This window comes from Solea senegalensis, linkage group LG16, assembly GCF_019176455.1.
Source record: "Solea senegalensis isolate Sse05_10M linkage group LG16, IFAPA_SoseM_1, whole genome shotgun sequence".
In the NCBI taxonomy this organism is placed as follows: domain Eukaryota; kingdom Metazoa; phylum Chordata; class Actinopteri; order Pleuronectiformes; family Soleidae; genus Solea; species Solea senegalensis.
In genome coordinates, this window is record NC_058036.1 from 4,456,793 (window position 1) to 4,483,525 (window position 26,733).

Below are 26,733 nucleotides of genomic sequence, written 5' to 3' on the forward strand. Positions count from 1 at the left end.
TGTGCTGGAAAGTTTTGTTTTTTTTAGATATTTTTCACCGCTGTCAGTGTCACGGCTGTTTTGCCGTCATTATATATACCCTGCTTGTTTTCATGCCTTTTACCTGGAAAATCCCCAATTTTCTACTTTGGTTCCTTTTTGTTTGTGAACCCACACAAACACATTTGTGTGTGTGTGTGAATAACTCACACACACAAACAGAGCAGTCGCGTATCACACCACGGTTGCCATTAGCCGTACAAAACACAAACATGTCTCTGTCACACGTTGTGAAAACAAGCAAACATACACTGTTCTCCGATCCGCCGAGTGATTTACTGGATCATTTGTGTACTGAAGGCGCATATAAGATAATTATAATTATAATATTGATGTTTTTAAAACAAACTGTACTCATTTTCATTATGTTGTGAACTGGCCCGAGTCTCGCTGCTTTTCGTTATGTGGCTAAACAAATCACTCTGGTTTCGAGGTTTGGTTGTTTGTTACATTTTTGGTGTGTTAACACATTCCTTGTGTGTGTGTGACCACAGTCACAACACCCGGGAGGGGCATTGTTCACAAGAGTTGGAGGCAGAAAGACACGGTTTGGCGTTGTTGATGCGCCAACCGCTTTTACACATCGTGACGGCAAAACAACTCTCGGGGAGGTTTTTTTGTCGTTGTAGATCATTGTGAATGATGACGAGGAGCGAAAATCGGGGAAGCTCTGGGACTTTAATGTGAACCTCATGTCTGGTCCGCGTCCGTTCTCCTTCAAACTCAGCCTGTGACTTGTATGTTTTCTGTGGGGGACCAGAAGAGGAAGTGTGTGTGTGTGTGTGTGGGGGGACCAGAATCTGAATCTGGTTTATTGGACTTGTGATTGTCCATCGAGTCTGATGATGATGTCTTTTAGCGGTGAGTCTTCTGATGGCTGAATAGACCTGTCCTGGACCCACAGGTTCTGTTGCAGGTTTGGCATGTACAGTATACTGTATGTGGTAGTGCTGTTGGTGCCAGAATGGATGAAGGTCCACAAAGTGCTGTAGGGGTTACGCAATCCCCAGAAGCACTGTCTTTACCACGATGAGGTAATTCCGGTGGCATGGGTGGGCCCAGGATGGGCCAACCCACAAGGCAATGGGGCTATTTGCCCATAGTTGAGCGAGTCCACCGGTGGGGGTGCCTGCACACCTCGTCTCTGGGGACACACGGCAGCTCCGAGATCCCAAGCCTGGATTCAGTGGCGCGGAGCCCAGTTACCATGTGTGGCCACGAGGAGGCAGATGAGGCTTAAGCACTTGGCTCTTCTTCTCGCCCCCTCTAGGGGGTGCTAGCCAGCGGCAATAGTTGCAGGCAGAAAGTAGCATGCACTACCTGTTTGCCTTGGTAAATAAGGTTGAAAAGGTTGAGGAATGAATAGAGATTAAATTAAATTAAAAAGAAACAGCATAGGTACAAAAAGAAAATAGAGAAACCTCTACACAAACACAGGCAACTTGCCCAGTCCGTGTATTCGTGCAAACGTGTCGTCAGCCATACGCTCAGTTTCAAAAAGGTTAAAATGACATTAATCATAATAAGACCAAGACATCAAAATTCAATTAAATATTAACAATAAAACAGACATCAAAATTATAAGAGATAAAAGTGTAATTTGCCAATAAAAGTTAAAAAGATGTGCTAAAGTGATTATTTGAAAATTTAAGAGAAAGCTTCAGTAATCAATCATGTTTGGGGCAGAGTAACTGAATGCTGCTTCACTTAGTTTGGTTCTGCTTCTGAGGGAAAACACAGTAAACCTGTTCCTGATCGTTAGAGCTCTGGATGCTATATAGGGAGCTAATTAGTCTAGAATGAGCTTTGAAGACCGAGAGTAAGATTTTGAAATCCATCCTCTGACTCACAGGAAGCCAGTGTAGTGATCTGAGGACTGGTGTGATGTGGTCCAGTTTCCTGGTATTTGTCAGGACTCTGGCAGCAGCATTCTGGACTACCCGCAGCTGCCCGCTTGTTTATTTTTTATTAAGACCTGTGAAGGCACCATCATAATAATCTAGAAAATGAAAGCATGAACAGGTTTTTCTGTCTTGTTTAGACCCGAAAACCCTTAATCCTTGCGATGTTCTTCAGGTGGTAATTGCCAGACTTAGTGATAGCTTTTAGGTGGTTGTTAAAATTCAGGTCTGAGTCAATAATTACACCAAGATTTCTGGCTTGATTTGTAGCACTCAATGACACAGAGTCAAGGAGAGCACTGACTTTTCATTTTTGGAGCCAAAAAACAAGCTGCGCTGGAGAAAGTTCCCGGCACATTCACTCATTGATTTGATTGATTGAATACACTTGAAAGTAAGGGACTGTTGTCATGTGATGACGCTGACATATAAACATGTGTCATCTGCAGAGATGTTGTTATATATTATAAGCTGTAGCTAGAGACTCGGTATGTAGATGTTGAATAGAAGTGGTCCGAGAATGGACCCTTGAGGAACCCCGCACGTCGTCTTGGTTCCCTCAGACTCATACTTACCACCTGAGACAAAGTATTCCCTTTCTTGTAAGTAGGATTTGAACCAGTAAACCTGTCCCTGGTGATCTCAGGGCTCTGGATGCTTCATAGGGAACTTATAACTAATATCCTCTGACTCACAGGAAGCTGAGTACTGACATCAGGAGTACTGATGTTTTCAGTTTTGTTTAGCTGCTAATTGCTCCACGATGTCCACCATCTCGTCACTAACTGTGTCCGTCTGCTGTTTGCCGTTGAGCAGGTTGTGTGTAGTGCTTATTTTTAGGGCCTCCCCCCTCACTGTAAACAGATAAAACCACCAAAAAAACACGAACGACACAAGCGGCAGCGAAACAATGAGCTGGAATTAGCTGCAAGGCTCCATAAACCCGCACACAGCTGCAGATTCAGGTGATAATTTATCTTTTCACAGTCACTTTGGCTCCACATTTATTACGTTCGCTCTACAAACCTTAGAGGAACATAATCTAATGAAGTGAACACTGTTTATCACTGAACTGTGCTGTAAAAAACGGAGAAGTGTAATAAACCATGCTTAAAAACAACTTTACCTCCTTTACCTTTATTTCCTATAAATAATCTGGGAGTTCAAGTGCATGCTGTGGATATTTCTGTAAACTTTTGTTTCGAGTGCTCTGATGCCGTGGCAGCTTGTAGGCGTCCGATTTCTCGGGGGGGGGCAAGTAGAGGACGGGATCAATAAAGTATTACTGTGTTATTTCACTGGCTGCGGCACTGTCTCTCCAACGCCAGAATGAAAGATTCTTCATCTTCAAGAAACCTCTCTAGAGACGAGGGTTTCTGGGGTGAGGGAACAAATGTAGACCACGTCTGGAGTTGATGATCACGGGACACTCCTCGGTCAAGCTTCCTGATGTAAGGGACTAAAAGACAAAGTGACAATTTCTGTTTCACCAAGTGTTACGCTGCCCTTTTTCAGTGTTAATTTCTCCTGGTTATTTATATTTATTTCATGATGTGCCCTTTTCCTGAAATGTGTAAAAAGAGTAAATCAGGGGTATTCAATTAAATTAATTAAATTATAAATTATCAGTCCCGCAGGGGGAATTCCTTCTCTGCATTTAACCCGTCCTCTACTCGAAGCCTTCCTAGAATTAGGAGCAGCAGGCAGCCACTGAAGCAGCGCCCGGGGAGCAATGGGGGTTGGGTACCTTGGGGTGGGGACTCAAACTTGGCCATGGGCTGCCCAAAGAAAGTGGTAAAAAAAAACAGATTAGAGCTCTAATCCCAACAAAGTCAGTGTGGTTCACTTTAGCACCGCTGCTGTACTCATGTGTCCCGACCCCGAAATGAGGTAGGACGTTCAGAAAATGCTGACGCGCCGTATCCAGTGTGGCTCCAGCTCTCTGATGTGATTGGCCGAGTGTTGTTATGTGGTAATTAACAGCGCATGTAATTGGTATTTATTTCCTCAAGGGCTGGAAAAGCTGCGGCAGTTAAAAAAATAAATCCTCCTACTTCGACTTCTCTCTTTAGGGGTCACATCGAATCATCTGCCTCCACCTTGCCCTGTTTAAAACCCTGTTTGTTTTTTAAATGATTTATGGAAATAGGTCGGGGTTCTGATGGGACAGGGTCTTGTACCTCACCAGATGGTGAAGTGGAATACTGCAGGACCCTGATGCGCGAGTTTACCAGGGTCCACAGTACGCGACGCACACTTCAGTATGTGTGCGTGGAAGTATACCGCAGACATAATATGTTACCTTTCGACTAGGGCTGAACAATAAATTTGAAATTTAATTCTGTCATTTTCAACATTGCAACATTCCTGTAAACCAGAATTTGTGTCTAAATACCATTTTGGATCAAATAACAATCTACTGAGATGTGTATACTCCTGACCTGTAGACACATCATGTACTACAGGATGACGAAAACGTCTTTGTTTCTCACAGATCTGCACAAATATCATAGTGATCATTTCAAACATGTTATTCAAACTAAAATAAATAATTTTAGTATAATATAGAATAATAGAATAATTCTGTAAATCGCAATTTATTCAGAATCGTTCCGCCCTATACTTTGGACATTGTCACAGTTCCAGTGTTCTGTTTTACCTGCTCAGGGACAACACGTGTATAACTTAGCCCCAGGCTAACTCTGGTGCCGTTATTTACCTTCACACCACTTCCCTGTGCGAATAAACAAAAATGACATCAATAAAAACACAAATACTGCGCCGATCGCTGACAGAATTGGCTTTTGATTCAACGACACACACGCACAGTGAGTGCGAGGAAGCGGTTTGAGTTGTGCGTCTCACTCTCTCTCTCTCTCTCTGCAGTGCGTGTTTATTGCAGCGCAGGTCAGATCTCAGCAGTCTCCACTCCCTGAGCATCGCGCGGCGCTCATGCCTCATTAACTCGACACACTGGGCTCGTTTACAGCTGTTAATTACACACTGTAACGCCGATCGCGACGGAGACAATTAGCATCTATCCCAATTACGCCGGATTCCGATAACGCGGAGTCAGTTTTTGGCTTGAAAAGGTTTTTAAAAGTGTTGCTGGGAGCAGATGCAGATGAAGTTGAGTGAGTCCTGTAAGCTGAGCAGCAGCAGACTCTAATAAATGATGAGCACAGACAGATCACTCATCCATATTAGTAGATCGCATGTGTCATTAAGAGAAGAGGATACAGTAAATGAGACTAATTAAGAGGGACGCGTGCCTCCTATTTTCTGCTGTGATAAATCTAAATGGAGGGAAGATTCTCTGGAATATTCCACTAGGAATTCATTTTTCATTCTTTTTTTCATTCATTAATAACGTGACATTGATCTCATTACATCTACTTCGCTCTCGCACCGACTTAATGTCAGCTATCATTTTCATTATGAGTGCATTTATTATATTAGCCTTTAAATTGACAGCAAAAATGTTACGAGAGGTTCATAAACTGTCTTTTTATTTAAAAAATAACACAATAAAACTCAAAGATACTCCAATTACTGTGATATAAAAAACACAAAAATGGATTTGATATATTTCATATAGTTAGTTTTCTTAAAGGGACATTTCAGGTGAACAATGTATAAAGAGAAAAAGTTATGATGAGATGAGCTTCTGCGTGATGATTGGAGGAAGTGTCTGAAAGGCGGAGCCAGTTTTTGATTGACAACGTTGCAGAAACGTGCGGATTAGGGTTAGGCTTTTCTGCAATATAGACCATTATCGTTTGTAAATAAAAACACTATTATAGCGTTTCAGTTTTACATAATGATCACGTTTCCTTGTTCTAGTTGTTTGTTTGCAGAATTTATGGATAAGTAACTGGGCCTGAAATGAGCTTCCCCTGTTTCTAATGGCACTTTTTTTGCTTTTTCGTACCTGATACTAAAATGTGACATCATCATCTGTAGATTAGTTAAAAAGACTTTAAAAATCCTGAAAACATGCGTTAATCTCCATCTATTAGCATGGAAATGTGTAAAATCTCAATATTTAACAGAGAAGTCTGGTGTATTTAGCGACAGCACTGCGATGGCGAGCCGAATGGCGACCTGTTACAGCCGTGTTTCTGTTCCAGACTGAATGCAAAGTCCTGTGGTGAAACCTCCGCTGCGTTCAACACTCAGTCTGGAGCGACCTGGGGTTTTCCTGAGCAGAATGTGGCTTGACCGCGGTTAAGTGAGCCGTTGAACCTTTTTTGCAATAGTATGTTTTCTGCTTTAAAACCAGTACATTGGTGTAAAGACATGTTTAGTTTACGGGTCACAACAAAATAAGCTTTGTCATTTTGTTTCCATTTTTCCGATTTTCATTTTATTCGCGCGTCCAGACAACAGCTCATTCTGTCCTTTCCCCTTTCGTGATGATTCTTATTTGTAAACGGTATTTTGGTGCAAAAAGGAACGGTTCCGCGGGTCATTCAGTCTTAACGACTCTTAACGTAGCACTGTAACCGCCTTCACTTGCACTACTTCACCACCACTGCCTGTACACCGGTGCATTTAATATTTATATTCTTACTGAGTCTGTATACACAATATCCACTATATTTATTTACACTATTTATTTATCTACCTGCAACGCAATATTTCTCTCACCTTCATTCATAGTATATAATGTCCACAACTTGTTCTGTACATAATGCACATAGACTGTAGTCCTTTTTCTGTTTTTCTCTGATTTCTCTTTCTTTAATCCTTTATAAATAAAGTAAAACAAAAATTAATACATTTATCTTATCTTATTTTGGTTTTGTTTTCTTAAAACCAAAACCCGTCGGCCGCCAAGTGCGCGGACCCGGATTCGCCTCCCGAGTACCACCGCTGGTGCACGCGCCGCACTTTGAGAACCCGCCATCCATTTCCTCGCATGCAGCTCCTTTTAAACTTTGAGTCGAGCTGCCTCAGGAGCGAAACCTCGGCTGTGATAACAATCGATGTCAGATCGATAGTTTGGAGCAGAGTGCACGGAGAGGAGATTTAAAACAACAACAACAACAACATAATAAAAAAAACAGTTTCGAGTGGAAATAGAAAGCAATTTTTCCACTCCCGAGTCCCTGTAGGAGGATGACAGCAGAGCAGAGGGATGTCCCGGTAATGCAGGCAGCGCATGGATATATTATCTCCAGCATGCCACTTCGGAAGTAGGTCACCGCTCACCGATTTGTTCACCATGTCTCCAGCTACTGTGAGCTGCTCTCTCCGCGGATCTCTCTCCGGCTCCACAGCCCCGCCGACACACTAGGAAGTGGGCAGAAGACACAGCGCACAGGACGAGGATTAATATCATTATTATTATTTTTTTAATATTATTACTGTTGAGGGTTTTGTTTGTTTTTTTTTTAAATCCATTTTTCCTGCGGATCGGCGTTCATTTCCGATGGGACACGCAAGGTAAACCACGATGAATCGCGACTGTTCGTTTCTGCCGTCACACTTGGAGACGCGGCGGGGATCGCGGGGTTCATGAATGCGATTTCGGCACCTCGCACCGAAAACTCGGCGTGTTAACGGCGGAGATTTGCTCCGTCGACGGACGATGTGCGGCTGTTTTGTGACTCGGTTCCTCCACTTCTTGTAATCGCAGCTTGTGCTACAGTACGACAGGCGGGCTGTCAGATTAACGCTGTCCACCAACCAACACCGACACTGACACTGACACCACCATGGCCAAGTACGAGCTCCAGCAGAGCCTCTGCTTTATCACACACACACTAACAGTCAGAGGACCAGCACAGCGTTTTCTCTTATAAATGAAAATCATCCACAAATCCGCGAGTGTGTGTGTGTGTGTGTGTGTGTGTGTAACTGCTGAACCATGCATGGAGGTGAAGGGTGGAAGAGGAAGAGGAGGAAGAGGAGGAGGAGGTGGTGGAGGATGGTTCTAGTGTTGGTGGTGTAACAGTGTCACTGTGTTGGTGGACGTTTACTTTTCAAAGTAAACACTGCATTGCTGCAATCATGTGTGCACGTAACTTGTTACATCGGAAGCCGTCTGAGAAAAGTAACACGTGACGTTTCATGCACCCATCGGCCGCTTTGTTAGGTACACAGGAGTGGTTTTCACACTTCATAATAGTCCGCTTAGACTCTGAGGCGGCGCTGCATCGAGAATTGTTGAAGGATAAACAAGAAAACTCGCTCATTTGTTGGTTATAATGCAAGGCAACTTCTGTCTCCACCACAGAAGAGCGAAACATGGAGTTGGTGCATTCACCCCCGTCCTTCTTAATCAAACCCGAGTTTGTTTGCAACCACTAGTCCGCCTTAAAAAACGTAGGTCTCCGTTCGCTTCAAGAGAAGCGCATGCAGGAAGCGGACTACAACGCAGGGCATTGCGGGTACAACGCAACCAAAACATAGGCACGTGTAGAACGATAGCGGGGACAAATGCTTGAGTCCATTGTTGTAGCGTATATGTTTCACATAAAGGTGTGAATGCGCAACTGAACCTTTTAAACCCAGGTCTCTTCAAGTGAACGGAATGCAGGAAACGGGACTACAACACGGGGCGTTGTGGGTAAAAACAACCAAAAACATTGCATTAACCAATAGAAGAGCACGTTTTCTTGTTCATCGTTTGTTCAACCGACGGTTTTAGATGGACCAGAGTTTGCAACCGGACTTACCGAGCAAACGGACTAGAGCGACTGGTGTGAATGCACCTTTTAATGCTGCTGTAGCCTAATTCAAGCTTTGACTCGGTGTGTGTGTGTCTGTGTTTATCTTGGTTTGATTGAGTTACTGTTGCTTTTCTATAAATGATTCTTCTTTTTTTTTTTTTTCCTGCTGCTCACTAAAATCATCCATTCATCCATCTTCTATCGCTTTATCCTCCACATGAAGGTTGCGGAGGGCACTGGTGCCCATCTCAGCTGACATAGGGTGAAAGGCCATCAGTCCATCACAGGGACACATATAGAGACAAACAACCATCCACTCTGTCCCAAATTGTGCCTAAACCCCAAATCTGCATGTTTTTGGACCGTGGGAGGAACCTGTAGAACCAGAAAGGCTGCTCACTCACAGTTTTCTTTTCTTTTTTTCGGACCATTCTATGTTAACCTCCTGGAAATGGTTGCCGTGTGTGAAAATTCCAGTGGATCAGCAGTTTGTGGAGTACGCAGAGCAGCCTGCCACATTCACAGTCATCTTCTTACCCTTTTTTTAATAACCGGTTTCATTTTTGCTGATTTAGGTATTTGCATTAAGTTGAACAGGTGTACTTACTAAGTAGCCAAGTGTTCACTCGGCAGCCACTCGGGTGCACACAGGGCGCCTTTGAAAGTAGCATCTGCTTGGTTGTAATGAGTGGTTACTGTTGTCTTTCTATCATTTATTTATCGTTTTGAAGCAGTCTGGCTTCAGTAAGGTCATCTCTCTTGGAGAATTGCCACTCACTTGATATTTCCTCTTCTTTGAAGCATTCTCAGCGAGCTCTACACATGGTTTTGTGTAAAAAATAATAATAATTTCTGAACCATAGCATGTTCTAATTCACTTAAATCATTCCTCATACTGATGCACGGTAGTTTGAACTTAGCAGGTCAACTTCACTGTGACTAAACGCTCCAATGCACTGAATTGTTGCTATGTGATTTACTGACTAGATATTTGCGTTACTAAGCAGTTGAACGTGAGTATTTGTGTGTAATTGTATGTAATGCCCTTTGGAAAAATGTAAAAGCCAGGTGTTTCATGTAAAAGAAATGTCTATCGCAAAGGAATTCCTCTTAAAATTAGGGGCTGCTACTAACGATTCATCTCATAATCGATTCATCAGTCGATTATTTTCTCGATGAATTGTCAGAAAACTGTTGTCAAACCTGCAAATGATGACGTTCTCGAACGTCTGGTCCAAGACTATTCAGTTTAAATGATTTCTTTGGTATATGGAGCAAATAAACTACAAAGTAGTCACGTTTAAGAAGCTAAAACTATCAGAAATCTTGTTTTAATCATGAAAAAAAAGCTTCAAACTGATTAATCGATTGTCAAAACAGTTGCCCATTCATTTAGTAACTGATTAATAATCGATTAATGGACATAATGTCACCTTGACAGCTCTGTGTTCATGCTTATGTTATAAACACAGACTTTTCAAAGCCCTTCCTTACACCACTTCCTCTCCTGCCATCGTCAGGCTTCGACAGGCTTTTATCGTCACCCGGGCACAACTTGCGTTTCCTAAGAAAGTTTTTAATATAATGCAAATACTTCATCGTGCAGCCAGATGTCTGCCCGTCTGTCTGTCTGCCAAAAAAAGAGTACGAGAGAAACAGGAATTCATGGCATGATTCACTGTCACACACAAAAAGTAAACTAAGAACTAAAATGACAGGAACTCGGTCAACTTTTTAATAATGTATCCAAGTAAGATGTCACTGAGATACCGGTGAACTAAAGTGTTGGTGTAGGACTGTTTAACTGCTGATTTGCTCCAGGAAAGTGGAACTACTGTATATGAAGCTGCACACCAGCTGCCTCAGGGCTTTTTCTTTTTTTTTCCCTCCCCCTGTCTTGATGACAGCTTTACACCGTGTCCTTCTTCTGAATGAGTCTGTGTGACAGTCGGGCAGCACAGTCTCCTCCTCCTTTTGTAGAAGTCCAAGTGGTACAAATGGAACTACCGTCAACGGCACTTACATAACGGGAAAGTCTTTTAAAAAGTAGGGAATTTTATTTTGAAATCCTGTTTTCCAGACCTCCAGGTTCTCCGGTTTCCTCCCACCGTCCAAAAATTGGACACTCTTTATTGACCATAGGTCACCCTATGTCAGCTGAGATTGGCTCCCCCGTGACCCCCATGTGGACAATAAAGTGGTAGAAGATGAGTGTTTTCCAGACCTTGAAAAGTGAAAGTCCTAAATGTCTTCCCAATCAACTTTCGATTTGTACTGGTTCAGGGTTTGATTCCAGAGGAGGGAGAGACTGAGAAATGGCTACCACCAACTCGGGGAGGTCATAACCAGAAATAACAATACAGGACTAGTTTGAGGCCCTGTACTACTTTAAATCCTTTAACAAGGATCCATTGGAGGGCAAGTCTGGTGCCAGCAGCCAGGGTAATTCCAGCTCCAACAGCGTATCTCAAAGTTGCTGCAGTTAAAAAGCTTGTTGTTGGATCTCGGGATCAAGCTAGCGGTCCGCTGCGAGGCGAGCCACCACCTGTCCCAGTAGTCCCGCGCGGTCCAAAGCCTTTACTTTGAAGACAATGGAAACACGGCTTTTTAGAGTCTGCACAAATGCACGAAAGCATTTTAAAATATGTAATTATGTGACGAAAACCAAATGAAAACATGATGAGCTGGTCACATGATTGTGCTGGAGTGATTGACAATCAAAGCTCATGTTCTTTAGCTCGGTGCTGCCGGCAGAAATGGGTCGGTGCGTGTTTTGACTTATCTGAAGTTAAAAAACTGGATTCCTCAAAGAATATTGTGCTAAAACTTGGATACTGCCGGCATGGGAGAGGCAGCACAAGAAGCACTCATATACTTTTCTATCTATTCATCCATACATTTATTCATTCATATATTCATATCATTCATAGTTCTGACCGTACTCTTAATGAAATATGTTATAGAAAAGAATGTGAATAAAGTAGGCACTCAAGTGTGAAACTACATAAAGTCAAGGTCTCGAAAATAATGTTTTCTTTCTAAAAAAGTCTGGAATTTGCATTTAGGAAAAAGGGCAAAAAGAACATTCCAGTTAAAGAAATGTGTTTCGTTTACCTGCCATTTTCTCCATTATTTGCTGGTGTCTTTGCTTTTCTATTCAATTTTCGGTTACCCTATTTCACTCAAACTACAGCAAAGATCTGAACTCTCATCTCTTCCAACATGGGAAAAACAAATCCAACTACTCTGAAAAAGAAGGGTCACTCCTAACAATCATGTCCAAGTGTTTTATTTAGAGAGTTAAATGGTCCTTAAAAGATTGGGAAATCAAACCCTTTTAGCCTGTGTGTCAGTGCTGTCCGTCATGCTGTCTTCTTGGATACCCCATAATGACATAATGCATCATAAGAATGTTCTTTTGTAAAATGGTCAATTTAAAAATTCATGGATAACAATAATAGTTATATTTTAGCATTAAGAATATCATTTTGGGTAAAGAGCTTCGACATACTGGTGTATAAACTGTTACAGAAATGAAATAAGTGGACAAATTCCACTATTTAAACTCCTAAACCATGTATTATTTCCATGTGTGTGGCTGCAAATATTGAGTTTAATTTGAGTCTAAAGTCTGTCTCTGTGGTCGGCGTGGTGATGGTGTAGCCAGGGAGAAATAACGGCCCTCGTCAGCGAGCCCTCGTCTTCCCGCTGTGCGTGCTTGTCTTATTCAAATGGAACAAGTTGATTTGATATCCACGGACAGAAACTCAATGTGAGGCTCCTTCTGTCCTCTTGTTATCTGGAAATTAAATTTCTCCGTCATGGATTGCATTTCACGGTTCACCGAGTCGCTCGGTTAGAAGGGCAGACGGAGCCATGGGATGGTTTTTTTCAAAATGTCCAGCCAGAGAGTTTGTGTGCGGAGCCGCATTTGTACTGTTTCAGTTAAAACTCAACTCTGGTTATGTTTTCAATTATTTTTCTAGAGGTCAGGAAGGGTTTGGAAAATTGGAAGAAAGAATTCTAAGAAAAAAAGTCAGAAGTTCTGAAAAAAGTCTGACTTTTTTCCTCAGGATTCCAACTTTGTATTATCTCAAAATTCCTACTTTTTTCTCAGAATTCCTACTTTTTCCCCCCAGAATTCTGACTTTCTGACCTTTTTCCTCAGAATTCCTACTCCCCCAGAATTCCGACTTTTTTCTCAGAATTCCGACTTTCTGACTTTCCCCAGAATTCTTACATTAATCTCAGAATTTCAACTTTCTGACTATTAGCTTAGAATTCCCTACCTTTTTCTCAGAATTCCTACTTTTTTCTCAGAATGCTGACTTTAATTTTTGAATTCCAACTTTCTGACGTTAGTCTCAGAATTCCGACTATCTGACCTTTTTCTCAGAATTCCAACTTTCTAAATATCTCAGAATTAGTACTTTTTTCTCAGAATTCCCACTTTCTTCTCAGAATTCTGACTTTAATCTCAGAATTCCAACTTTCTGACTTTTTTCCTCACAATTCATGCTGTTTTTTTTTTTTTTGTTTTTTTTTTTATTTCTTTCAATACACTTTTTTCCATGTGCCCCACATACTCTTCCCTACAAATGATATCCTGTGTTCATCATTCAATCATTCTTTTGTTGTATTGAACAACATAAACATCTCCCAGTCTGTTCCCTGTAATTAAAGCTTGAGCTTTTTGGTTTTGCTGCCCCTTCATTAGGTTGTTAAATGATAACAGTTTGTCATCGCTGTGAAAACATGTGAAAACAGGCTCGACTAGATCTCGTTTGGACTCTTGAATCAACATCACCATCTATGGCCCGTCTACGCGGAAACAGGTTCAGGTGAATACTAGACGCGCTCTTCCTCTCGACTCAAACCAAAGTTGCAAGTCGGCTCACTGATAAACATTTACCACGATGTGACGCGCCGGCGTATACAGAGAAACATCATTTGCAATAAAAGTGTGGCACTTCACAGTCAGCTGCCGTCAGCACTCGCAGATTAAATGGTTGCAGTGCTTCGCTTTTTTTTTTTTATTCCCCCCTCCTCATGTGGAATATAAAAGCGAAGTATCCGCTCACTCAGGACTGACGTGGTTCCAAATATTATCGCGGATGCAGCAGTTTATTTTTAAAAAAGAAGTGTGGGATGATGAGGCACATAAACCTCTGTGGGAAACCAGCCCATAATTGACTGACTGATCCACACAAACGTATTTTTCTTTAACGTGACCTTTAGGTGGACAAAACAAGACATTTATGCGAGAAGCATTTGCGGTGACCTTTTTTTATAGATCAAGAGGCGACAATCGGCAGCCCCAGTCACCGTGAGCCCAGCCGTACATCCACGCTTCATTCTGTCTTTCTAGAAATCATTCGAAAGATTTGTGAAAACTGCATCTGAGATCCACTCACTTGCTGGACACTGAAAATTGACGAAAAACACGTGTATAGAAATGTCCCTTCTACAAATAGTTGCCTTAGTCATCATGTCCACTGTGTAGCAGACATTAATGGAGTGTGTGTGTGTGTGCGGTTGTGAAAGCTGAACGCTCTCATGATGAGTCAGAGTCACTTAAAATATCAAAATGCCACCTGTTCACTTATTTTCTTCGAGGTCAAGTGGTGAAATTGTGTTCCTTTTTTTTCTGCTGCGCACACGCACAGGTGTCACTGGCAGTTAATTCATCACTAACTCACCAGTGTCTCCAAGTATTTGGATAATGTAGATACCGTAAATTATCTGGAGAAGCTTTGATTGAAGTGGTTGTATATTTGGTGGAATACTGGGAAATGGGCTGCAACTATCGATTAGTTTCACGATTAATCGATTAATCGATTCATCGTTTGGTTCTGGAACGTCTTGTTTTGTCCACAAACCAGAACGATTCAGTTTGAATGGTTTCTTTGTTATATGGAGCAAAGAAACCAGACAATATTCATATTTAATTAGCTGAAACAATCAGAAAGCTTGTTTTATGAATTACAAAATAAACTCAAATCGATGATCAAAATAGTTGACAATTAATTCAGTCATCGATTAATAATCGAGTAATTGTTTCAGCTCTTGTTGAAGCATCGCGACAACTTAGACAAATCCGTGTATGAATAAAACAAAGATAACAAACTGTAATTTGATTTTCAAAATAAAATTAAAAATTTAAAAAAAAATTAGATGTCTGCGGAAGATACCAAATCTAGTTCTTTGCCCGGTGAAGGGCGTTAAAGTGTGGGATTGTTGCCATTTCAATCATCCCCCTCCCTGAGTGAAAACTAGTAGCAGCTACAACCTTCACGAGAACCAAACTTTCACGCAGCCAAAGTGCACGCTCACTTCCTGTCCGCTGTGGCCTCGCTGCTCCGCGTGCATGCAGTCGACTCTGACACAGATAAACAGACGCACCACACAGGAGACACGGAAACAGCAGTGTAATCTGTTTGCTATGTTTTTCTAGAGCCCCACCCTCACACACCCTGTGCACTGTTACTCGCTGGATGCCACACACACACACACACACACACACATAGCCTGAAAGCAACAGCTCCAGAAAATGCCCCAAACACAGCAAAGTGAGAAACGACTCAGAAGAGAATGCGATTAAATCCAATTGAAGGCTGAATACTCTCAGAAGACACTATATTACTCCTTTAGTCGTCTCATATTTACCCATTCTTTGAAGCCATGTGGAATACGTAATTGTGGAATTAAAGATTCACATCACTTCTCGAAGAATCCTCGCAACGTGGAGCCCGATTGCGTCAGTCATTAATCTGCTTAAACACGGGCTTTGTTGATACAAAGGATGAAAAGTCAAGAGGTGTTTATATTTTAATTTCTTTTATTTTTGGTTGCTGGAAGAAGATTTAGTCTTAAGTGGTCGTGTTCTCTGGGGACGTGGAAATTGACGGCAAACTAAGTAAAACTGGTTGTTGAATAATGCATCACAAGATCCCGTCTGTTACTTTAAGTCACTCTGAGATTCTAAGTCTGTGTGGTTCAATGTCTGATGTGTGTCTCCCTCACCCCCCTCAGAGCTTGTCTGGACCCATCTGAGGATCCATGACGATGTTGACTGAAGGCCCTCTCTGAGCAGAGACACGCAGAGGAAGTGGTGTATCCTCTCCCAGACGCTGAGACCATGGTGAAAGCCCAGCGGAGCCAGCTGCTAAAATGCAGGAAGCCCCACAAGGAGAAAGCAAGCAAGAGAGAAGGTGTGAAGAAGAGGAAGGAAAGGAAGAAGGAGCTGAAAAGCAAGACAAGGAACGTTAAGAAAGATTCACACCAGCATCGGAAGAAGATACTGGCGGTGGGCGACGGAGAGGCACTCAACTGTTGCGTCCTGCTCACCCGTCTGGAGGAGAAAGGTGTTCTGGGTAAAGAGAAGTATGCACCAAAAGCTGGGAGACAAAAGAGCGTCAGAGGCAAAAAGAAGCTTCACTCCAGCTCCGTTCAAAGAAAGACCAAATCCGGACTGAAGAAATCTTCCACAGCCCATCGAAAAGCACTGGAACCAAAAATCAACCGATCTGGCGCCTTACTCACACCTGTCCTCGAGCCCCGCCGGCGGAGAATGGCCTCTCTCAACGCTGAGGCCGTCAACAGCCTGTTGCTTGACAGAGACAATTCCTCGACCGCAAATCTCACGAAGAAGCGGCAGACCTCGAACGAAGGTCCAGCTAAAGACGGACCCGCTAAAACTGAGCGTGGATCGAAAAAGGTTTCTTCAGGAGGAAAAGCGGCCCTGAAAGAAAAGCCTAAAAAACCGAAGCGGGCACCAGTGGAAATCGACTGGCTTAGTTTATTAACGCCGACCCCCCGGCGTCAGGCCGGCCTCACTGCTGCAACACTGCTCAGACTCACCAGTGCCCAATATGGAAACAAACGGCAAAAGAAGTCGGAGTCCAAACCAGGGAGCGGAGGTGAAACGGCAGCCACGACTCAGAGTGAGATCAGCGGTAAATCTTTGTGTGGAGGAACAAAGCAGACCAAAAGAACAATGCATCCCAAACACGAGGAGCCACTGAAGCACAAACAGGGTACAGAGGATGTGGTCCATCCCCAACTGGGGCCTAACATCCAGGGATGCTGTAGTTTATGTAAGACAGAGGCTTTGGATCCTGAGTGGAAAGAATCCACAGGGGGACAAGAGTGCCTCAGACATACTCTCTACTGCGGCTCTGCTCTGGGATTCCCCTTAAAAACAATCAAAGAGGAGCAGGTGGAGACCAAGGTGTCTTCCTGCTACTGTTGCTCCCAGGAGAGGTGTGTCGAGTACTGTCACAGACTAGCCCTCTTCCTGAAGGACAAGCCCTTCAAGGAACCGCAGGACGGCTCGCCGTCCGACGTGTTCCACCACCATCATCACCACCATCACCATCACCACCACCATCTCCAGCCTCCTCACCCAGCAGCCATAACCATCAGCCCACACACGTACACCTGTTTCCCCGGGTACTACGTCCACTTCAGCCACCCGGACGCCTCACCCACTCCTCCTCCCGTGTCGCCCCTGGCCTTGTGCCCAAGGGGTGGAAAGAGACTCAAACTGCTGCCCAGCACAGGTCCACAGCCCTCAGGGATTAGCCATCCGGTCTACTGCTGCACCTCAGTGGAGGCCTGCTGCGGAGAGACCTGCAGGATCAACAGCTACTCCACGTATACCAGTGTGATCCCAGCCATCACCAGAGGAGGGTGCTCCTTCAACCCCACAGACTGCACCAACTGTAACCTCAGCATCAAAAGAGGTGAGTAGACCAGAAATCAGCATTATGACGTTTATGTTTTTCCTGCACACCGTTGTGGGAAACCGTTGTCATGATGAGTTAAAGGTGGGCTTTCTCCGGGTGCTCCGGGTTCTCCGGTTTCCTGCCACAGTCCAAAAACATACAGATTTGGGGATCAGGTAAGCACTGAAGAAGAAGAAGTAGCAGTGACGTCCGTCCACTGAAGAACACGAGTGCTAACTCCTAAGCTAACCTAAAGCCAATGTGACGTATCAGCCGTTTAACTTCACCCTATCCTTGATAATAAAGTCAGCGATTCCATCATACATGACATCAGCGTTTGTGTCATAGACGGAGAAGACGCGCCACGTTAGCGCAGGGTTAGCTTTGAGATAAGTTAGAGTTAGCATTGGTGTTACCCGACATGAACCTGCCTCATGATTGGTTTAAATCCCCATTTCTCTCATTGTCATTGGCTGTTTGGGTTGTGTGTGAAAAGTCCTATCAAAGTTCTATCTTGTTTTTATTTCGAGGAAAAGTTATATCGCGATACATAGCGCTGTCGTATTATTGCCCAGCCTTTACAATCAGTTTTGACCTAACTCCTGAAATGTGTAACTATCCTTTTTATACATCTACCGAAACCTTCAATCTTCCTTTTTTAAAGGGAGCCATTCAAAGGTGACTTAGTGGAGAGACATCAGACGCAGGTCGAAGGCCACTCTCTCAGCCTTTTTCTTTGTTGGTTTACGATTGGATTTATCTGTGCAAAGCCGTTCTTTGTTTATATACTTGACTTTCCTGTCAATACGCAAAACACACCTCTATTTAGGCTGCTGTGGAAATGGGAAGGTACAAGATGGTGGCCTCTGTTAAGCAAGGCCCTTGCTCAAAGGGTCATACAAAAGGCTTATTCATAAAGCTATGAAAACCAAATAAGTTTTAATTCAAAGATACTATACATTATACAGCCATACTTGTGGGTAGCATACAAGAAACCCCCGTTTCGACCTTTGATCATTTGGTAATCTCCCACTGAGGGCTTATTACGTCATTGTGAGCTTTTCCAGAGAGATTAGAAAATAAATAATGATCTAAACCTATCCTGATTGGAATTATTTATAACGGGTGAAGTTAAAAGTACCGTGCACTACATTTTCTAGTCAACTCACCAACACTGGTAAATGATAGTATCAAGTCTACGCCCTCCCTGGTCTTTTTGTGTCATAAAGGCGTCGTTTAATAAGCCTTTATACTGTGGCATTATCAACATTATGCGCTCAACCATGATAAAGCTCCCTACAGAGCCACAAAAAAACCAACTAAACAACTGTTCTCACAGGTAATTATGCCCATAATGAGTCACTTACAGAAAGACAGTAGGGTTTTCTAATAAGCAATAAATGTTCATAACTACACCATGAGTATACAATTCTTCTCCATGTGCTCTCCACATTAATGAGGCTGCAGAGTCTGTACAGTGTGCTGAGAATAGCTATTATGATTGGAATTAATTTACTATTTTTAATGTAACGTGAGTGGGAAGTAACAAAAACAAAAACTGCTTTGTCTCTTTGTTTGTAACACCAACCACAGACGGTTTAGTAGCAAGCTGAGCTGAATGTTGTTTCTAGACTTACTAGTAGTCTTCACCGACCAACGAAAACCTGGTCTAAGGTCAACAGTGCAGTGTTTTCATGCTTATTTAAACTCTGAAACAGGGACGGGCTTCAGTGCTCGTCCTCCCTTCCTCATTAGTTACACAAAAGTTAAAAATCGGGCCAAACATCATAAGGCCTACTTCCGCGCACAGCGAGCGGGACCAACGCACATCGTTGGGACAGTGCACGCGCAAACCGAATTTCCAAAAAAATTAGATGCCAAGGATGGTCATCCAAGCCTTGACCTGGCGACCCTTGAACCGGCCGACACCTATTCCCCTGCCCGACCAGACATCTTTGAGGGAGCTGTAGCTTCTTTGGTAGGAATGCTATCCAATATGCGACACGCGTGGCATGTGCGCGGAAGTATACCAGGGCCTTCAGGAGACGGTAGAGGGTCCACTAATGCGTCAGGCACAGGCGCACCTGGCTTTTAAAGGGACATTTCTGTTTGCCGTAATCGATGCTATGCCCAAAACACACCTCGCGAATAATTCAGACACTAAATACGCCAGGAAATACACACTGTGCAACGAGCAAAATGCATTAGTGCGAGTTGTACACGCACTAATGCATTTGCACCGTGTACTTAGGACCAATGTTTCCCAATCCCACTCCAACACACCTGATTCAAATAGTCAGCTCATCAACAAGCTCTGCAAAAGCAGAGTAACGACCCATTTATATGAACCAGGTGTGTTGTTGCAGGGAAACATCTAAAACATGCAGCGAAGTGGGTCCCAAGGACCAGGATTGAGAAACCCTGCTTGTGTGTGTGAGTTTATGAGCACCCGTGCATGCATGTGTGGTGGAAAAAAAAAACCCAAAACACCTGAATGTGACCTCAAAACAACGATCACACATGAACAGATGCGTCTCCCTCTCCCTCGCTCTTTCTCTGTGGTCTGCAGCCCAAACCAGGTCAGGCTCTGAGGGTTTGAGACGAAAATCCACATAAATCCACATAAAACAATATGTGTATATAGGGTCTATATGTATATATACATACATATATGTGTATGTATGTATGTATATATATGTTTTTGTGGTTAGGTGAGGGATGTACCTTCTCATTGCACAGTTTAAGAAATATTTCACTTCAGCTGCTCAATAATAGACTGTGGGGTATTTAAAACGGAGTCTCTTTATTCGTCAATAGTCTCAGGAAGGAGCTGCTGTGCTCAATAATCAAGGTCATATACTGTACACGGTGAAAGAATATGTCTGTCTAACAAAACTCCAATCATTGCAAACAAAAAAGTGTATTTTCAAACGAATAAAATACAACATTTTAAGTCCATATTGTTCTATTTTGATTTTGTGGTGGCGATTTTTGAGCTTATTCAATGAGCTTACTGTGAACCAGGAGCGACATTGTCTGTTGATGATGATGATGATGATGATGATGATGTATATTCCATAAAATAAAATAAAGGCTGGTGATGAGGTTTAAATGCACATAGCTGAAAGATTACACTGAAATGAACTGACCATGAATTGTGTGTGTGTGTGTGTGTGTGTTCTGTTAAAGGCTATAATTGACCTTAATTGAGCCCCTGTGTGTTTTTTTTCTGCTGCGTCAGCAGAGCAGCTGAGTGCAGTTCATGTTTCTATTACATAACCTTGTTAAAGGTGGTTGATCACCACGTTTAGTCCCTTTTTAAAGCACTGTGTGTGTGTGTGTGTGTGTGTGTGTGTGCGCGTGCGTGCGTGCGTGCTACTTCATCATCTTTGCTTTCCTTCCCCAGATGACTACTCGCCGACCCTCAACGACCACCACGGCCCCTCCTCCATCCCCATCACCCACGGTCCCAGAGTCCTCACTGGCTGTCCCGTCCCCACTGTGCCTCCAGCCGGTCAGTCGGTGCCCCGCGTTCAGACGCCGCTGTCCGACCCCAGCCAGCCGCAGCCTCTACTGCAGGTGGCAAAAGAGAGTCCGCAGAGTGCCAAGCCCCCCAGCGGGTCGAGGTCTGGCGCGCGCGGTGGAAGCGGCGGCGGCTCAGCTGTCTGCCCTCTCAACAGAGAGAAGAAACAGAAGCTCGGCTATCCCGGTGTCAAAGAGCGACTGGTTGCCAATCAGCCGAAGAAGGGCCGCCAAAAAAACACCAACGGCTGGCGGCCAGTTGGCCTGTCCTTTCAGAAGGAGGTTTTCTCCGTGGTATGTAGAAAAAACGTCACGCTGGGGCCTTTTGATGCCGCCGCGATTGTGCCGCTTGTCATTAAATCTGGTGTCACTTAACTCATCCCTAAAAGGATTTGGAAGGATGTCACTTTCATCCTGCAGCTTTTTTTACTCTGCAGCTTATCAGTTTCCTGCTGCCTGTGTTGCCAGGGAGAGGAGGCTCTTGTGCTGAGGAAGTGTTTCGAGGGAGTCCAGAGGGACGGGGAGCTGATTCGGGTCCGAGACGCCGTTCTGCTGAAATCTGGACCCAGGAAGAAGTCTCTGCCCTTCGTGGCCAAGATTTCCGCTCTGTGGGAAGAGCCTGAGTCAGGTAGTACGCTCGCTGAACCACGGTGTTTCCTCGCACTGATTGCTGCCCCCCCGAGGGCTTGAGGGTGAACAGTGTGTTTTCTCTTCTCTTCTCAGGAGAGATGATGATGAGTTTGTTTTGGTACTATCGTCCAGAGCACACACAGGGGGGACGCAGCGCCGGCATTCATTGTGAGGTGAGACACCAATCTGCTCATACTATGGCTGTGGAAGAATGGTTTTATGAGTTAAAGATACAATATGTAACATTTACAAATAGGGAAATGGGGTGAAAAAAAGGATTAAAAGACTGAACGATCAGTTGTCTGGATGTGCAAATAAATGGAATTCGGGAAACTCTCGAGGTGTTGGTCCATAACATACCTCTACTCAGTGAAAAATGTTGTGCTCTCGCTGACCAAACTCCCAACATTTGCTTTAGAGCACTTGTTTCCTTAGGTCTGTCCTTGTGTACCGACTGTATTTCCCTTTTGAGCGAGCACAGTATGTAAACTCACGTCTCCTCCACCAGAACGAGGTCTTTGCTTCCCGTCACCAGGATGTGAACAGTGTGGCCTGTATTGAAGACAAATGCTATGTCCTCACACTGGCACAGTATTGTCGGTAAGAAAAAAGGGGCAATTTATTGTTTTATTAAAGTGCATTCGAGTATGCCAGATGACTTTGTTTTGTGTGCCGTGTCCAGATTCCGTGCCTTGTTAAAACGCCGCGGGGAAGGTGTCCACGACAGCGCCGCCGCCCTCGTGGTGCCGCCCATCGTTGGCAACGCCACGCCCACCCACCACTGTGTGCCCGACGACACCAACCCGGAGCTGGTGTTTTTCAGTCGACACGTCTACGACTTTCGCTACGGACGCCTGCTCAAGAACCTGCAGTAGCACCTGACGGGACATGTGACGTGAGCTAATGCTACTCGGGTTTCATCCTTCACAACTTTGAATATGCCGCTTTTCCACGACATGGTCCCGCCGTGACTCGGCACAGTGCGGCAAGGTTATTTTGCTTTTCCATTAGTGATAGTACATGATAATTTTTTTTAGTACCTGGCGAGGTTCCAAGCGAGCTGAGCTGATACTATGCGTGGCGTCGCCAGAGTGTCGTTACTGGAAGAGGCATGAGCGCGACGTCCGAGACAAGAATCAAACCGAACAATGCCGAACTGTAGATCAGTTAAAACGTGCGTTAATCTCCAACATTTAGCAATGAAATGCCTAAAATGTCAATATTTAACAGAGGAGTCTGGTGTATTTAGCGACAGCCGCATCCCAACCCCTGTGTCAGTACTGAACGATTCTGTGAACAAACGATTCTAATGATTCAGTACATGGAAAACAACTGTGAGTAAAATTAAGTCACGGCAGTTTCACGCAGCCGTGCCGCGATGACTCCACCCACGTTGAGGTTGAGGAGGTACTGTATTGTAATGGAAAACGAGCCGAGGCGAGCTGGGACCATGTCGTGGAAAAGCGGTGTTGGCTACAAAAACCTACCTGCTGCCTCTGCCTGAGAGGAACTGGAAGTCTAAGATGAAGAAAAACGAAGATGAGGTTATTTTTTTTTCTTTAAAAACATTGCAACACACACACATACACACACACACACACATTTAGTTCAGTAGGACGTGATGTCTGACATACAGTGTTGTGTAAGAGTTATTATAGCGAGTGTAATTGGGCTTTATCACGTAACGGCTCTCTGGTGTTTTAGCAGCTGCGAGGAAGAACCTGGAACGTGCTCTGCTGTATAAAATGCTGTTGTATCTCTTAGAAATGTGACACTTGAGATAAGTGTGTATATATATATATACATATCTATATATAGAGTGAGAGAGCGAGAGAAAAGTTGATGTTAAAGGTGATTAATGTTACGACCTGCCTGTAAATGTCGGACGCACAGAAGTGTCAGCGACGCGTCGTAGAGGTAGATTTGTTTGATTGGTTCGATGCAGCAGAGAAGTTGCTTTGTGTTTATTCGCCGTCTCGCCGCGAAATGCATACAATAATGTCTTTTTTTTTTCTTACATCTGTATAGTAAATATAGATGGAGCGCCTGGAGCCTGTGAAGCAAAGCTCAGCATAAACACTGGAAACAGCTGTTTCCCCCTCGGCCTTTTTATTTTAAGCTGAGCTCGCCGGCCAGTGCCTCCAGATATATATATATTTGCATATATGTAAATATATGTGTGTGTGAGTGTATATACATGTATGTATATATATATATATATACACATATATATGTGCATATATGTAAATATATATGCGTGTGAGTGTATATACATGTATGTATGTATGTATGTATATATATATATATATGTATATACATGTGTATATATATACATATATGTGCATATTTAAATATGTGTGTGTGAGTGTATATACATGTATGTATATATATATACATATATACACATGTATATATGTGTATATATGTATATGTATATATATACTTGTGTGTGTACAGTATATGTATATACATATATGTATATATATATACTTGTGTGTGTACAGTATATATATATACATATATGTATATATATATACTTGTGTGTGTACAGTATATATATATATACATATATGTATATATATTTATGTATATATGTGTACATATACATATATGTATATTTCTATATTTACTGCACAGATGTAAATCTCACTGAGAAAGCCAATAATCATAATTTGAGAAGTATTCCATGATTATACATTACCATAACGTACACGTTGGTCTCACTGACCCGTGAGGAAGAGTTATCGATCGGTCACGTTTGATGAAATACGGCAAACGGTGAAATGTGACGTGTTTTTTTGTGAATTTGCGACGATGATTACAATATTGCGGTGGTTCTCGCGCCGTGGGACAGACGGCGTCTACCTGCCTACAAACAAAGCACAGGTCCAACAGGCCTTGAGAGCATTGAGGGGATTATTGTTGTGCCAATGCTGAGGTTTATGTTTCTAAAAAAAACAAAAAAAAAACGCTGTTTTGCCACAGGCGTAAATTCAACCCCTGGGTGCAGCTGATTGTATATCTGCATCTGAGTCGTTTGCCCCTGGCAGATGGCAACAAGTTTGTCGCCTACCTTCTTGTTCCTTCACTTATGACATGCCGAGTAATGTGTAGCGCTTTAGATCACGATTCATTCCGATGTTTTGGGACAGAGTAGATTGCGTATTTATTTCTGTATGGAGAAGATCTAATTTATTTTCAAATCAAGTCATTTTAAAGAGAATAGAGTGCAAAGTGTGTCAGTGTAGCTGTGACGGACTGAGCTTGCTTTCCCAGTAGAAGCCTTTTTTTTTTTATGTTTTTCTCCTCAGTGTCCTCCAGGCAGATTGGAGGACACGTGTGAAGGACGTTATATACACTTTGAAGGACGCCTGTTATCATGTGACCAGACGCTTAACCCACGGGACCAAATCTGTTTGTTTTTTTTGGCCCCCCTTTTCACGTCCATCTCCTCGGACGACGGAGCTCCGCCTCTTCACCTTTAATCACCGAACGCTACGGCGACTTAAAGCCCTTAAACTTTACCCTGACTGTGCCCTCGATCTTTGCTGCCTTATAGAACATTCCCAGCCTTTCGTTTAGACACTTGAAGCGCGTTTCGTGTGCTGATCTTGATTCACAGATGCATCGCGGGTCCACGCCCCCCTTTTTATTTTAAACAAACGTATGCACGTGTTTTTATTGACGTTTGACCGTGATCTGAAGGGGATGTACTCAGACTAGGCCACACTATACTCCTCTTGTGTAAAAAGAGATTTTGATTGTATTTACACAGAATATGCACTCACTAAAACGTATAAACAGCAACAGGAACATGGATTTACCCCTGGAATAATCTATATTTTAGCTGAAAATGTTCTTGAAATGAGCTTTTTTTTATCAACAAGTCTGTAATTACTAACAACCTTTTTCCATTTCACATTTTCTTAGGTGGATATTGTTGTGGTGGATTAAAATGTTGAACAATTAACTCGTTCTCTTTACACAAGTGGAGTATATTCCGGCCTAGAGGCGTAGAGTCTGGCCTAGGCTAATTTCTACGAATTTACCCGGGGTATAATCTAGTATAGGCCGCTTTAACCCCGGGGTTTATTCTGGACTGGGTTTATATTACGGCCTGTTGCACCGGCTTTCATGTGAGAGGTCAGCGCACACCAGAAAATTAAGTGAAATTATCGTACCGCGCTAATCCCGGCTGTATCAATGGGCAGCGATTAGCGCGTTAGCTTAACTCTGACAGCCCTTTTCAGTTGTAATGAAGATAGCTCATAGTGGCTATCGCTACGTATGTACATGCGATTGGTCTTGATCTTTGGACAAGACGACATCATTTCTTCCATAAAATACAAACAACTGTAGTTTTATCCACAAACAGAAGAACCTGCTAAACCTGCTTTAGCTTTATATTTGTATTTGTTTTGTAGATGCGATGAATTCCGCTCCGTTTGGCAAAAAAGTCAAGAGAAAATCCACTTATTCCTCCTTTGAACTGTCCGCCTGGATGCTCGTGTCCCCCCCCAACAACCATGATTTCTTTGCCATATTGTTGTCTTTTCATGAACTGCGTTGTCTTTCGAGGATCGCCGCGTGCTCGTCGTCGCAGGTTCGCGCGTCGGACTTCAAAGAATTAAAGCTTTCTGTTGTAGTTTGGGTCGTTTCGGCCTCGTCTCAGTGATCCGCTGATCGTCGTGTCATGGCCTTAGAAATCATTGAGCAGCGGAAATCTATTTATCCAGATGTGTGATAGCTGGTCCTCTGTGCCGGTCCCCCTGTCCCCCCCGCACCACCACCCCGCCCTCCATTATTAACCCTAAAATCCACTACTATTCCAAGCATTTTTCCTTGAGAACAAGGACGAGCACTTGCCGTTTTTTGGGTTTTTTTTGTATTCACCTTACAAAAATCTGACAAAAACAAAAAAAACACTTGCTTTTCTTTCTTTCTTTCTTTTTTTTTGGTCAGATAACACTGGTCTGAAATGAAATCACCACAAAGAACTGGTGAGAGAGTGAAGTGGAGTGAGAGGACGTTCATTCCCCCGCCAGGTGTACAGAGACCCCAAAAGCATTTGTTCTTTCCTTCTCATGTGACATTTCTGTTTGTATTCTTTGCATGGCGTTTTCTGGAGATCTATCTTGGAAATATTATTAATCACAGCACAGATTATTTGTATGGTTTGAAATGGACCCCTGTAATATAAGAAAAAAAAACTATTTAATTGTAATAAATAATATATGC

General features: G+C 43.2%; 1 protein-coding gene across 2 annotated transcripts in view; it reads left to right on the forward strand.

Moving 5' to 3' along the window:
- Nucleotides 1-23,073, forward strand: part of bahd1 (bromo adjacent homology domain containing 1) — a 30,160-nt gene extending 7,087 nt beyond the window's left edge. Inside the window, exons 1-7 of one of the 2 annotated variants that reach the window (XM_044048309.1) lie at nucleotides 6,994-7,388; nucleotides 15,650-17,361; nucleotides 20,750-21,159; nucleotides 21,334-21,493; nucleotides 21,589-21,668; nucleotides 22,004-22,095; nucleotides 22,178-23,073. In XM_044048309.1, the coding sequence (XP_043904244.1) occupies nucleotides 15,756-17,361; nucleotides 20,750-21,159; nucleotides 21,334-21,493; nucleotides 21,589-21,668; nucleotides 22,004-22,095; nucleotides 22,178-22,370 (2,541 nt within the window). In that variant the 5' untranslated portion in view covers nucleotides 6,994-7,388; nucleotides 15,650-15,755 and the 3' untranslated portion in view covers nucleotides 22,371-23,073. Of the gene's footprint in view, nucleotides 1-6,993; nucleotides 7,389-15,649; nucleotides 17,362-20,749; nucleotides 21,160-21,333; nucleotides 21,494-21,588; nucleotides 21,669-22,003; nucleotides 22,096-22,177 lie in introns of those variants that run through there. The other variant, XM_044048308.1, reaches the window with a different exon arrangement.
- The last annotated feature ends 3,660 nt before the right edge of the window (nucleotides 23,074-26,733 follow it).